This window comes from Sphaerodactylus townsendi, linkage group LG03, assembly GCF_021028975.2.
Source record: "Sphaerodactylus townsendi isolate TG3544 linkage group LG03, MPM_Stown_v2.3, whole genome shotgun sequence".
NCBI lineage: Eukaryota > Metazoa > Chordata > Lepidosauria > Squamata > Sphaerodactylidae > Sphaerodactylus > Sphaerodactylus townsendi.
In genome coordinates, this window is record NC_059427.1 from 52,730,760 (window position 1) to 52,743,709 (window position 12,950).

At 44.3% G+C, this 12,950-nt stretch overlaps 2 protein-coding genes across 9 annotated transcripts in view; both read right to left on the reverse strand.

Annotated features, from left to right (window-relative positions):
* Positions 1-12,950, reverse strand: part of GATA2 (GATA binding protein 2) — a 627,541-nt gene that overhangs the window by 413,162 nt on the left and 201,429 nt on the right. The window lies entirely within an intron of this gene.
* The window catches only part of COL7A1 (collagen type VII alpha 1 chain), a 120,506-nt gene that overhangs the window by 81,991 nt on the left and 25,565 nt on the right, over positions 1-12,950 (reverse strand). For 6 of the 7 annotated variants that reach the window (XR_007243934.1, XR_007243935.1, XR_007243936.1 and 3 more), the window contains 9 exons: positions 11,573-11,683; positions 10,903-11,052; positions 9,696-9,824; positions 9,185-9,331; positions 7,210-7,335; positions 6,450-6,596; positions 3,901-4,026; positions 818-961; positions 588-713 (listed from right to left, as the gene is read on the reverse strand). Coding sequence is in view for 4 of the 7 variants with exons in the window: in XM_048489746.1 (XP_048345703.1) it covers positions 588-713; positions 818-961; positions 3,901-4,026; positions 6,450-6,596; positions 7,210-7,335; positions 9,185-9,331; positions 9,696-9,824; positions 10,903-11,052; positions 11,573-11,683 (1,206 nt within the window). In the remaining 3 variants the exon portion in view is untranslated. Of the gene's footprint in view, positions 1-587; positions 714-817; positions 962-3,900; positions 4,027-6,449; positions 6,597-7,209; positions 7,336-9,165; positions 9,332-9,695; positions 9,825-10,902; positions 11,053-11,572; positions 11,684-12,950 lie in introns of those variants that run through there. The other variant, XM_048489750.1, reaches the window with a different exon arrangement.

Here is a 12,950-nt window from a genome sequence, read left to right on the forward strand (position 1 = left end):
TCCCACTTTGAAAAAATTGACAGAGGAATGTCAGGTTATTGTAATCAACAGAAGTATAAACCATGATCGTATCAACAATAGGCAAAAACCCTGGCTAACTTTAGGAGATGATCCACTGCCCTATAATACCCTTCTGAAAATTCTTTTGGGTAACATTCAACAGTGTCAACATGTTGAGCCAGCTCTCTCTATTTGTTGTGGTTTCCCCAAGAAGTGTAATAAAACATAGCTGGAAAAAATTTGTCAACATTTCAGAATTAAAAATCTAGATCTCTAATTTTATCCTTATATAATCTTTGCTATTCAAATTCAGGAATTCTTTCTGGTCTTATGAATAAATTTTAAGATAATAACAAAATATATCCTTGTGCCAAGCCAAATTCAGAATTTCAGTATAATATTTTTATACTAGATGTGGAGTGAAATGCTATAGCCTGATGCTGTCAGATCTCAAAAGCTAAGTTGGGTTGATTCTTGGATGGGAGTTCACCAAAGAAGACTCTGCAAAGGAAGACAACGGCAAACAAACCTCTGCTTTAAAGAAACTAAAGAAGGCAGAAATGGGTAAGTGTAAGCAGCTACTTTACCATCAAGCCGACTCCACATCACTCTGTAGGCTGTAACACCTGGTACACCAACCCACGTGACTCGTACCACATTGCTCCTGGACTCAAGGACCTTGAGATTGGAGACAGTTCCCACATGGTCAGGGGCTGCAACAGAACAAATGGAAATGACCATGGTAAATGGTATTATCATGATGGAATGAAAGCAGGCAGAGAGTTCAAGGAAGTCAAGTAGCCAGAGGTGGCCTCACCTGTTGAAGCTGTGGTGGTGACTGGACTTCCTTCTCTACTCCCAGCCAAGGCTGAGACCCCAATAACGTAGGCTGACCCAACCCTCAAACCCTCAATAGTGTAGGAGTTTACATCAGCTGACACGACGCGAGAGATCTCTTGACCTGGGTGAGAAAACAGAAGATTTCACAAGCGGGTCAAAATAGAAATGAGGGGTATGTGTGTGTCTTGATCAGAAGTGGAGCTATTACATTTAAAAAACCCTCTCATCTTAGGCTACTCTGGACAGACATTTCTGTCACAAGTATTTATTTAATCCATAGGCTGTATCTCCAGACACCAGAAATACTTCCAAGTATTCCACAAAGTCAGTCTACTGCATGCAGGATATACATAAATACATGCCTCTGAGTCTTTGATTATCAAAGTAACATTATTATTGTGTTATATGGATGGGAGTGGTAGGGAGAAAGCTGTTGTCTTCAAAGCAAAAGGCAAGGCAGAGCAATGAGGATAGAAGTGGGTAAGTCATCAGCAGCCGTGCAATGGTGTATCTTGAATGCATGCCATATCCACCACCCTAGGAGCTGGAGACATTAGCTTTCCTCCAGTCTAAAGGTTCCTCACAGGGAGCAGATGAATCATATTCCTGGTAGACTAAACAATGCACCATGAATCAGATAATCAGAAGACATTATTTTAAAAAATCTATGAATCATTTGTAAACAGTCCCTGTATTTTCCTCTTGGAATTAAAGGTTACTATGCTGTATCTTTCAAACACTAACATTGTTCTGCTAGCTCCTAAAAATCTTAGTTTTCTAGGTGATGATTATTGATTGAACTAGACCTCTTGATATTAAAATATCAAATAACACTACCTTGTCTCAAATGATCCTGCAGTTATAATTAAAATTAGTTTAGAGTTAGCAAAACTTAACCTTGTATAAGCATAACTTCTTGAAATACATCCTAGTGACAAGCAGGAAGAAATGGATATATTAACTCTTTTGACTATCCCCCAGCTTCCTCAGGGGATGCAAATGGATTATAAGGATAGGAAAATCTCATCTACACATTAAAAGCAAAGATTTACTATATTGTGCCATACCCGGCATGTCTTGGAAGAGACTGGATTATACTGTATCAACTGGCATAATGCTTGAACATAGGTGATTCTGAGATCAGAGTAGTGTCTCTCTTGTTAGATGAAAACTGGATTCCACATCTAAGATTTTCCCACTTAAGGTAAAACAAGTAGGTGGATCCACATGGGCTTATGGGGATGTCATTTTCCCTTCATCCACTATTTCCTCTTCCCTGAAAGTTCCCGTAACCTCTTCCCTTTCCTGCTTCCTTCTATCCTTTCTATTCCCCAGCCAACCTACCTTTATTTGCCCCCCATCTTCAGCTTTCCCTCCCTTTGCTCCCCCAAGCAGCCTCTACTGAGGAAAATCATAGCCCAGTTGTGTGGAGCTAGTGGGGAATCTGCAAGGACTTGCAAGGGGTACCCAACTCAGTATTACATATTGTTATCTGGTGTTATTGTACTATTGTTTTAATTATTTGTATAGCTCTATTTAAAATGTTTTAATCGATTGTATTGATTGTTGTGACCCGCCCTGAGCCCTGCGGGGATGCAGTGGAATATGAATTTTAAAAATAAAATAAATAACTTTCACCTGTTCTTCTCTCCACATTTTCTCCTCTTTCCCTCCTCCAGACAAAACCCATTTCCTTATGTTTTCCTGCTCCTCTTCTCCCCTTTGCATCTACCAACCAACCTATCTTACCTCTACTCCCAATCTTCCACTATATTATGTATTTACTTCATATATCTGATCTTTCTCCACAATGGGGACCCAAGGCATCATTCTCCTCTGTTCCATTTTATCCTCACAACAACCCTGGGAATTAGATTTGGCTCAGAATGTGTACTTGGCCCCGGGTCACCCAGGACTTATGGTGTCCCAATTTATTTCAAGTTTTACTGGCCTAATTTTTACCAAACCTCGCCTGCTGCAAACCTAGACTGTTGCAAAGCAAAGCAACAATCATTGTAATCTGGCAGTACCCACCATATGAAACAATGACTCAGGTCTTGTTCACTTACGGCCTGCCCCATCCCACTCATTATTTCCGTTTCTCCAGTTTTAGTACTATCCATGTAATCCACCAGTAGTCCAGTCTTCAAAACCAATACAGCCCACAATTCCATCATAAAGTAAGCTGAACTAAGGTAGATGACTATGTATATATTGGAGTACAGTGTCCAGTTCTGGTCGCCGCATCTCAAAAAGGATATTGAGGAGATAGAAAAAGTGCAGAGAAGGGCAACAAGGATGAGGGACTGGAGCACCTTCCCTATGAGGAGAGGCTGCAGCGTTTGGGACTCTTTAGTTTGGAGAGGAGGCGGCTGAGGGGGGATATGATTGAAGTCTACAAAATTATGCATGGGGTAGAAAATGTTGACAGAGAGAAATTTTTCTCTCTTTCTCACAATACTAGAACCAGGGGGCATTCATTGAAAATGCTTGGGGGAAGAATTAGGACTAATAAAAGGAAACACTTCTTCACGCAACGTGTGATTGGTGTTTGGAATATGCTGCCACAGGAGGTGGTGATGGCCACTAACCTGGATAGCTTTAAAAGGGGCTTGGACAGATTTATGGAGGAGAAGTCGATTTATGGCTACCAATCTTGATCCTCCTTGATCTGAGATTGCAAATGCCTTAACAGACCAGGTGATCGGGAGCAACAGCCGCAGAAGGCCATTGCGTTCACATCCTACATGTGAGCTCCCAAAGGCACCTGGTGGGCCACTGCAAGTAGCAGAGAGCTGGACTAGATAGACTTTGGTCTGATCCAGCTGGCTTGTTCTTATGTTCTTATGTTCTTATTTTAAGGAGAGTGGGTTAGGGTTGGGGATGGTTTATAAGGGAGTTTTTAAGATGGTTTTATAATTATATTTTTAATGGTGTTTTATGACTGTACCCTACCAAGGGACTTTGGTGATGGGCAGGAAATAAGTGTACAGGAAATAAATATCCTGTCAGAACATGCACACATATACACAAACTCCTAACAGGACACAAAACACTTACCATCCCTCAGTCGCCAGGTCACCTTATAGCCAGTAGCACCAGGAACTCCATTCCATGTGATCTGCAGCTGGCTGGGCCCAGTTGCAGTTGCCTTTAGGTTGGTGATGCTGCCTACAGATGGGCTTTCTGCAAGATCAGAGAAGAAACAATTGGTAAAGAACTCATACAAATGCAAAGATACCACTATGCCCTGGAGTGAAACATATCTTACTGTGACACGCCTCTGAAGATGCCAGCCATAGATGCCGGCAAAATGTTAACAGCAAAAATTAATAGACCTTGGCCACACAGCCCAGAAAACCCACAACACCTATACCACTACGACTGTGCAATAATAATGCTTTCAAGTTTTCATCAGGGATGTGTAGTTAGAACTTAACACAAACAAAATAGTTTACTGATGTTCCTGCCAAACAAGCTTGTCCCAGTTGGCACTTCTTTGCACAGCATTTCCAGTTCCCTCCAATCACTACAAAAGCGGGGATTTGAAGAAGATGTTCTGATTCCATGTAAGTACAATATCAGAGGGTAGCCATGCTGGTATACAGTAGAACTGGTTGATCTTGTTGATTTCTAAGGTGCTACTGGATTCAAATCTAACTATGTAAGCATAACTACACCTTGTCCAACAGAAAGCCACATCCTGGAAGTGGTAGACATCTTATGGGACCAGGGAAAAAATGATGAAATTGGAAGGTTTGAGTTTTGAAAAACCAATAGGTAGAGAAAAATCCCTAGGTGACCCCAAGCAGAATGCAGTTAAAACCACTGTGATAACCACTGTGATAACTCAAGGGATTCCAGAGATACAGAGGTTTTCACCAGTGACAGACATTTTGGAAAAATTGGGGGGGGGGGGGGGGCGTTCCAAATTTTAAAAAATGATTAGTGGTGGGGAATCCTCAGGAACCACTGAGCAGAATGCAGATAAAACTGCTGGGACAGCACAAGGGATTCCAGAGATACAAGTGGTTTTTATCCGTGACGGCCATTTTAATATGAGAACTTTTTTTCTTATAGCAGAAGCAGCCAGTCTGTAAACACTTAGAAAGGGACGTCTTGATCACTAAAAGTCAACATGGGTTTCTCAAAAACAAGTCATGCTGGGCTAATCTTGTCTCTTTTCTTGATAGAGTGACAAGCTTGTTAGAGGAAGGGAACACTGTGAATGTAGCATACCTTGATTTTGACAAGGCCCCCCATTATATTCTTGCAAAAAAGTTAGGAAAATGTGGGCTACAGTTGGCGGATTTGTAATTGGTTGACAAACCAAATGCAAAGATGCTCACCAATGACTCCTCTTCACCCTGAAGAGAAGTGACTAGTGGGGTGCCACAGGGTTCTGTCCTGGGCCCAGCGATATTCAATATTTTTATCAATGACTTGGATAATGGAATAGAGCACATGCTAATCAAACTTGCAGATGACACCAAATTAGGAAGAGTATCTAATACCCAGAGGACAGGGTCAGAATTCAAAATGAGTTTGACAGATAAGAGAGCTGGGCAAAAACATTTCAAGAGGGAGAAATGTAACATATTACACGTAGGCAGAAAAAAAATGAAATGCACAGATAAAAGATGGGCAGTACCTGGCTTGACAACAGTACATGTGAAACGGATTTGGGAGCCTTAGTAGACCTCAAGCTGAACATGAGTCAACATTATGATGTGGCAGCTAAGAAAGTCAATGTGATTCTGGGCTGCATCAATAAGAGTACAGTATCTAGATCAAGAGAAGAAATAGCAACACTCTATTCTGCGTTGGGCAGACCTCACTTGGAATACTGTGTCCAGTTCTGGGCACCACAATTCAAGAAGGATATTGACAACCTGGAATGGGTCCAGAGGAGAGCAACCAAAAGGTCTGGATTCCATGTCCTATGAAGAGTGGCTTAGGGAGCTAGATATGTTTAGTCCGGTGAAGTTAAGGTTAAGGGGTGACATGATAGCCATGTTTAAATATTTGAAGGAATGCCATGTTGAAGAGGAAGCAAGCTTGTTTTCTGCTGCTCCAGAGACTAGGACACAGGATAATGGATTCAAACTATGAGAAAAGAGATTCCACCTAAACATTAAAAAGAACTTCCTGATAGTAAAGGCTGTTTGACAGTGGAATATGCTGCCTTGGAGGGTGGTGCAGTCTGCTTCATGGGAGGTTTTTAAACAGGCTGGATGGCCATCTGTCAGGAGTGCTTTGATTATGTATTCCTGCATGGCAGGAGGTTCGACTGGATGGTCCTTGTGGTCTCACCCAACTCTACGATTCTATGAGCTTATCTGCCTCTCACATCCTTGAACTCTCCACATATGGAAGAAGGAAAGAACACCAGAGGTTGCCCAGCATTCTCATGATAATCAGAGTCTTTAATAGGGATGCTGAGACACATAATTTAAAGACAAACATGAGAAGTACTGCACTGTACTGCTGCAAAAATGTCAAATCCTCCCTGAGAGAGACAAGGCATAGTGCCAGGCATTCACCACAGCCAACCCAGCCCAGAACCATAAAGAAAAGATATACAGCCCAGGGCCTGCGACAGAACATACCCATGTGAAAAGTAATGGTGGCAGGACTACTCTCCTGGCTGCCTATCAGTGTTGTCATTCGCACCAAGTATCTGACTCCATCCTTCAGATCCTGCAGTTCAATGAAACCTCGATCACCAGGTATTTGTTTAGTCTCCTCAGTGCCATCTGAAACAGTATACAAAAGAAACAGAATCAGTCTTTGCACAGAGTGAGCCTAACTTAATCAGCCTCCCTCACATTGAACACAATGGCCCTTTCCCCACTTACCTTAAGCCCCGCGCTACTCTCCTAAAGTAGCGCAGGGTCCAGCTGCACTCCCCACTTCAGGGGCGGCGAGAACACAGCCGCCCTGACGCTGCCTCTCTCGCGCCCCCTCAGGGCGCTAATTCCTGGTGCCTTTTCAAATGGCGCCTTTTGATGACCTTGTGGGGAAGCCGGGGCGCGCACCAGGAATTGCACGCGCTGGGAATTGCGCGCAGCAACCCTCCGACAAAGGTAAGTGGGGAAAGGGCCAATATCCCTGCCCCTCCTCACTCTTTCAGGAAAAGCATTCTTTCTCAGGCCTAGTTCAGTCTTTTATACATAGACACACTCATACAAATTCTGCAGTATTCCAACCATTCACCCAATCCCAGTTCAGCTTTCAAAAGACTAGAACATCCCAGACCATTCAAAGTCTATTTTTCCCCAGAACACATTTTATTTTCATAAATACAAGAGCACAAAAGCTCTGAGTAGATTTAACCTTTGTTTAAAGACTATTCCTTACAGTCCTTACCATGAGTGTTGACAATCACTAGCTTATAAGCTGTAGCCCTGGGGATAGGGGTCCACACAAGTCGGATGCGACCCAATCCAGCTGGCACCATACGCAGGTTTGATACGCTGCTTACAAGTGTTGGACCTGCCACAGGAAGACAAAAGATCTTCTTACTGGTAGAGCCAGATAATGTAACATAAAAGCACTCAAGAAATGTACATGATAGTAAGTGTAAGAAAAACCCACAAGCAGTTAGAAAAGAAAAATAGTTTTAGCCTGTATGATTCATTTCTGAAGAAAATTCTTCCAAAACAAAAAGAAATGCCCTAGAAAAAAAGAAATCCAATAGCTTTTGAAGATGCATTGCATACGTGTAATTGCAACTAATTACAGAAAGCAAATACACAAAACAGACTCATCTGAACACGTCTTAAACCTCTGGCATTTCTCCTTATTCATCCTGTTTACCTGGGAGTGTCGCAAAACAGACCCATTAACCTGCAAGCCCTGTTCCCATGTGGCCTTTCAAGGCATCTAGGCACTTAGTGGACATCTTCTTGAGTTTTCACTTAGCGATACCCTGATCTCCCAAGTCTCCCCAACTCTCATTGGGATTTTCTCACACTTCTCCTTCAGTACACTTCAAGAAGGGGCTACCTTCCATGTTACCATTTACAGTAGTTGTGCACTCCCAGGGAAACAGCAGTCTAGCAACCAACTGTCTCCCCGGGGGTGCAGCTGTGTGAAACAATGCCTGGGGCAAGCCCAAAAAGCTCATCCTGGGTGCCACTCTCTCACAACTGCTCCTCGGCCCTGAACTCCCTGTGGAGTTCAGGGCAGGAGCACAGTTGAACATGGGCCAGTGGGGCTTGCTTCACTCCCAAATTCAACATGGAGGTCGGGAGCGAAGAAGGCCTGTTTGACAATGGCTTGGGTCCAGCTTTAAACTGGTGTCAGATAGAGCTTGAGGGGTGGAGCCAACACTATGAAGCTGGAGCCAGTCAGCCCAGCTGCTCAGTTTGATCCTGGCCTTGGTGAAGCTTGGGTCGTACTTTATTCTGCCGGCTCAAAACCTGCAGTTTAAAACTGGACCGGTGTAAGCTGAGGCCTGCATCAAATGGCCCATGCGGCTCCCAAACCCCACATAAAATCCAGGGGTTGAGTGAGCCCTGCTAGCCAGCGTTCAACTGTATCTTTGCCCCAGATTCCACGGGGAGTTCAGGGGCAGGGAACAGTTGTGATGGGGACAGGCCTGAAATGCCTCCCACACCTGAATCCATTAAGTGTTGCCCAGGGCTCTGACCTCCTGCTACATTTCGTCACTATACCACTGCATCTCCCTTGCATCTATTTTAGATAATGAGTTCAAACAGTGGATGTTTGTGTGGTATGGAAAGCAGTTACCAATGATTAAAATAGAAAAGAATTTGTTCAAAAAGAAAGTTCACACATATACGGAATCAAGAAAGGAATATGAAGAGAAGATGTAAACACATACCCTGTCTTTCTCAACCCTATACATGCCCTTGTTGGTTTTATTCTAGGGCAGGCTTTTTTAAAATTTAAAAGTCATAGCATTCTAATCTAAAGCATCCAAATTACCTTGGGAGTCTCTGTTCGGGCTGCTAGTTCTATGTTAGCTCCATCTGGCAATGGTTAGAGCTGACATATGAGACAGCAAGTTGGAAGGCTATTTCTACCCGGCACAGTAGCCCAGCCCAAGGCTGTGGGGAGAAGAACTAAGAGGGAATGGGCAATATCCCAGTACAAATTATTTAGCTTCCACTGTCTTCATAATTTTGTCTCAGGACATGGCTCAACCAGAAGCACCTTCCCAACCCACCCATTCCATAGCTTAAGTTTCCACAAGTCAAACTACAGGAGTTCACAAGACAGTTAGGAGCTCCCCTAGCCGTTCACATAAAGACAAACACAGATCAGTAGGCTCAAATTACCAAGGAATAACTTTCTCACCCTCACTGTTAACACTTACGAAGTCGGATGTTCAAAGGAACGGCACTACCCTCACGGCTGCCAATAAGAGCTGATACACGCACGACATAGATAATATCCTCTTTCAGATCATTCAGTTCCACAGTGGTCTGGGAACCTAAAATATGTTGACTCCTCTCTGTGCCATCTGCAGGAGAGACCACAATAGCAATGGAGTCACATGACTGGTTCTATGGATATGACACGTTTATGTTGTTACCCAGGAAGTTCATTATCTGTCTTCTAGTTCACAATCTCAGCTATCACCTGAGATTCATGTTTACAGAATAAAATTCAGAAGCAAGTACATATGGATTAGGAACTGTACTTTAGTGTCAACAGGTTGTATTTCCTTACAACTTAACACTCCCCTCTATAGTTACTATTTGAGAACCCTCTGCCCCTACTAGCTATTAGCCGTAATCAAGTTTGAGACCCCACCCCACCCCACATACACATACCATAAAGCCATCCTCACTCAGCTCCTCCCCCCCCCCCACCACACCACTTACCTTGGGAATTGCGAAGCACAATCTTATAGCCTGTGGCGCCAGGAACACCTGTCCAAGCCAGGCGGACTCTGTTTCCTAAGGTCTCAGTGATCCTTAAATCAGAGATGCTGCCCACTGATGGTTCTACCCCTGACAGATAAATCATAGCCAGAAGTCAGGGAAGTCAATGAGGGAAGGAAACATGCATCAAAGGTGGAAGTGCCAGGTTAGCATTGTAGAATGCAATCAGTGGCAATGCTTATGGAAAAATCCTTGTCATGTTTGCAGTACGACAAAGAATTAGTAAAGCTTGTTGAATTTTATTCAACAGAACACAAGCTGTTGGTGTTCTACCTCTCCAAGGGCCTGTGAGGGCCCCTGGTCCTTCCCTCCTATTCTTTCCTGGGTTTGTTCATCCCGTCCTTAGGCGCATTGGTCTGGGACTGGCCCAATTTCACTACGTGCTGAAGCCACAGGATGGCAGGAGCCCCTAGCTATCCCTCACACTAGTGACCTCCTTGCCCCCTCTTCCACAGTTAGCTAGTCCTGCTCTGACTCCACACCTCCTGGGGACTCCTGGCCTTGCTCAGCTGATTCCTGAAGGCTTCTTGCCTTCACGCTGGCCTTTCCTCCATTTCTTCCTTCTGTAACTCCCTCTTTCCTCCTGATCCCTCTGTTCTTCTCTTCTACCCTCTCCTCCAGCCACGTCATCTTGACCTCCTTCCCCTTCAGTTCCCACTCCCTTTTATCCCCTTGCCTCCTTAACCCACCCCCTTCCTCAACCAGCACAGCTGTCCATAGCTTTCGCCCGCACTCACCCAGGCTATGCCCCCTGGTTCTTCAGGGAGGCATTGGCCACCCAGCCAGAGCTGGGCCCTTTGCTTCTGGCTCCGCTGGGGCCTTCCGCCACCTGGCTCTTGTGGCGGGGCTTCCCCTGGCTGTCTTCAGTCCTGCAGGGGCTGGTGGGGTGAGGTGCGGCTTCTCAGCCCTCCCAGCGGCCCTCCCAGCGCCATGGGCTGCGCTTGGCCAGTGTGCCCCATCGGGGTCCACCCCCACATCCGGTGAGTAGGGTTGGCTGGCAAGTGGCAGTGAAGTGATGGCCTGCTGGGATGGGCTTCAGGCCAATGGCCGCCCAGCACCGGGCTTGCTCTCCTGGATGGCTGCGCCCCCAGACATAAGCCATACAAAGGAAAGGTTTGAGTTTACTGAGCAGTAAACACTTACTCACCAGTCTGTGAGACGGTAACTGGAGTCGCTACCTCTTTGCCATCATACAAGGTGTAGAGGGTTATGTGATATTCTGTGCCTGGCTGCAGGCCTGTCAGAGTATAACTGTTCTCACGGGTAGACAGGGACACAGTCTTGGCTGCATCCACACCTAGGGATTAGTAGAAGATGGAAATCATAAAGATGATTCATATCTAGCCCCAAAGTCTTCAGTGGATTTGGGCGCTGTGTGGTTTCCAGGCTGTATGGCCGTGTTCTAGCAGCATTCTCTCCTGACGTTTCGCCTGCATCTGTGGCTGGCATCTTCAGAGGATCTTCAGAGGATGCCAGCCACAGATGCAGGCGAAACGTCAGGAGAGAATGCTGCTAGAACACGGCCATACAGCCCGGAAACCACACAGCACCCAAGTGACTCCGGCCGTGAAAGCCTTCGACAATACATTTTCAGTGGATCTTCCAACCTTGCCTGGTCTTAATAAATAACCTCATGTTCTTTCCTCTAAGTTTTCCCTCTGAAGAAGAGGACCCTAGGAAACCATATCTCAGAAAAATCTGAAACTATTTGGGAAGGAAAGTACAGCTCAAATATCCTTCCTCAACAATTTTCCTGGTCTATCGACATATATTTTTTCTCAAGTTTCTCCATGCCATGTAAAATTTGGACATCCTACCTACTGCCTTTCTCCACTCCAGCCGATAGCCCCGGGCATTGGGGATGATTTTCCAGGCCAACTGGATGGACGTTGGACCTACAGTGATGGTCCTCAGAAACTGGATTATATCTAAATAACACAAAGACAGACTGGTTTCAGTAGACCCATGGCCCCTAAAAAGCACACATAAGCACTAAGTCAATATTTCAGATTCTAAATATGTCCCAAATCCTGACTATGACTATAAGATTGTGAAACACAATGAGCTTGTCAGCTGAAGATACATTCATTATGGCATGTCTAGCCACACTTTACAATGAAGGAGTGAGGGCCTTCACAGAGAGCAATTCCCTCTTTTTTCAAGGCCTTAAAAAGCAAGGTCAAACTTTAGTATAAAATTTTGAACGTAGACGTATTGGTTCATACTCAAATCCAAAAGTAACAATAGGATAATGTATTTACAGAGATAAGATCAAACATCATGAAACAAAGAGCAATCTTTCCCCTACTGCATGACTGTGCACTATATGCAGTGGTGGGATTATTTGAATCCCACCACTGACTATATGACCTGCAATCCAGCATACAGGGCAGCAGAGCAGGTTGTTGGTCCCATAGCCCCTTCCCAGGAGACTGGGGAAAGAATGCGCTGGCATGATCACGCAACTGTTTCAAAAGATTACTAGAACATCAACATGAAATAGCAATTATTGATTTTCTTAAAAAAAAACCATCCTCAAAACATCCTCTGGTGGTGAGGAAGGGGAAAAATGCAGGCAGGCAGAGACAGGTAGTTAAAGCGGTCCAAATGATATAAATCAGTCATAAATAAGTTTAGAAAAATTCCAGCTCTTCATTGTTCATCCACATAGTGCATGGATGCTGATCGGTTAGTATCAGTAGCATTTTGAATGCATGCATTTTTGAAACAAATATGATGCTAGCCTGTTCAGTAGATATTCATTTCATGCCAACTAAACAGACCACATGATTGGATTACATCTCAACTGACTGAAACAAAAGTTCCTGAGATGCAACAGAAAACATTTCCTGTGGGAGATAATGCCCAGAGAACAGCTGAGCAGTGGAGTCTGGACCTTCCCTGAGAGTCAGCAGCCACAATAGAGCGAGATGTCTCCTTTGTTTCAGTCAGGTTCCACTATGGCCAATATAAACTGTGAATCCCTACTACTGGTAACATTCCTTTTCCTTTGCTAGAAGGAAACTAAGGAAATATAGGGATAAAAATGCCATCTCCAAACCAACTAGACAACACTGAGGGGAAAATTCCCATACTCAGATTGGTGTCCACCTCAGACATACCATAACCGAAAAACATACTGGAATGTATCCAACATTTCAGTTCCTCAAATGGAACCACCTTTCTGTTTGAGGA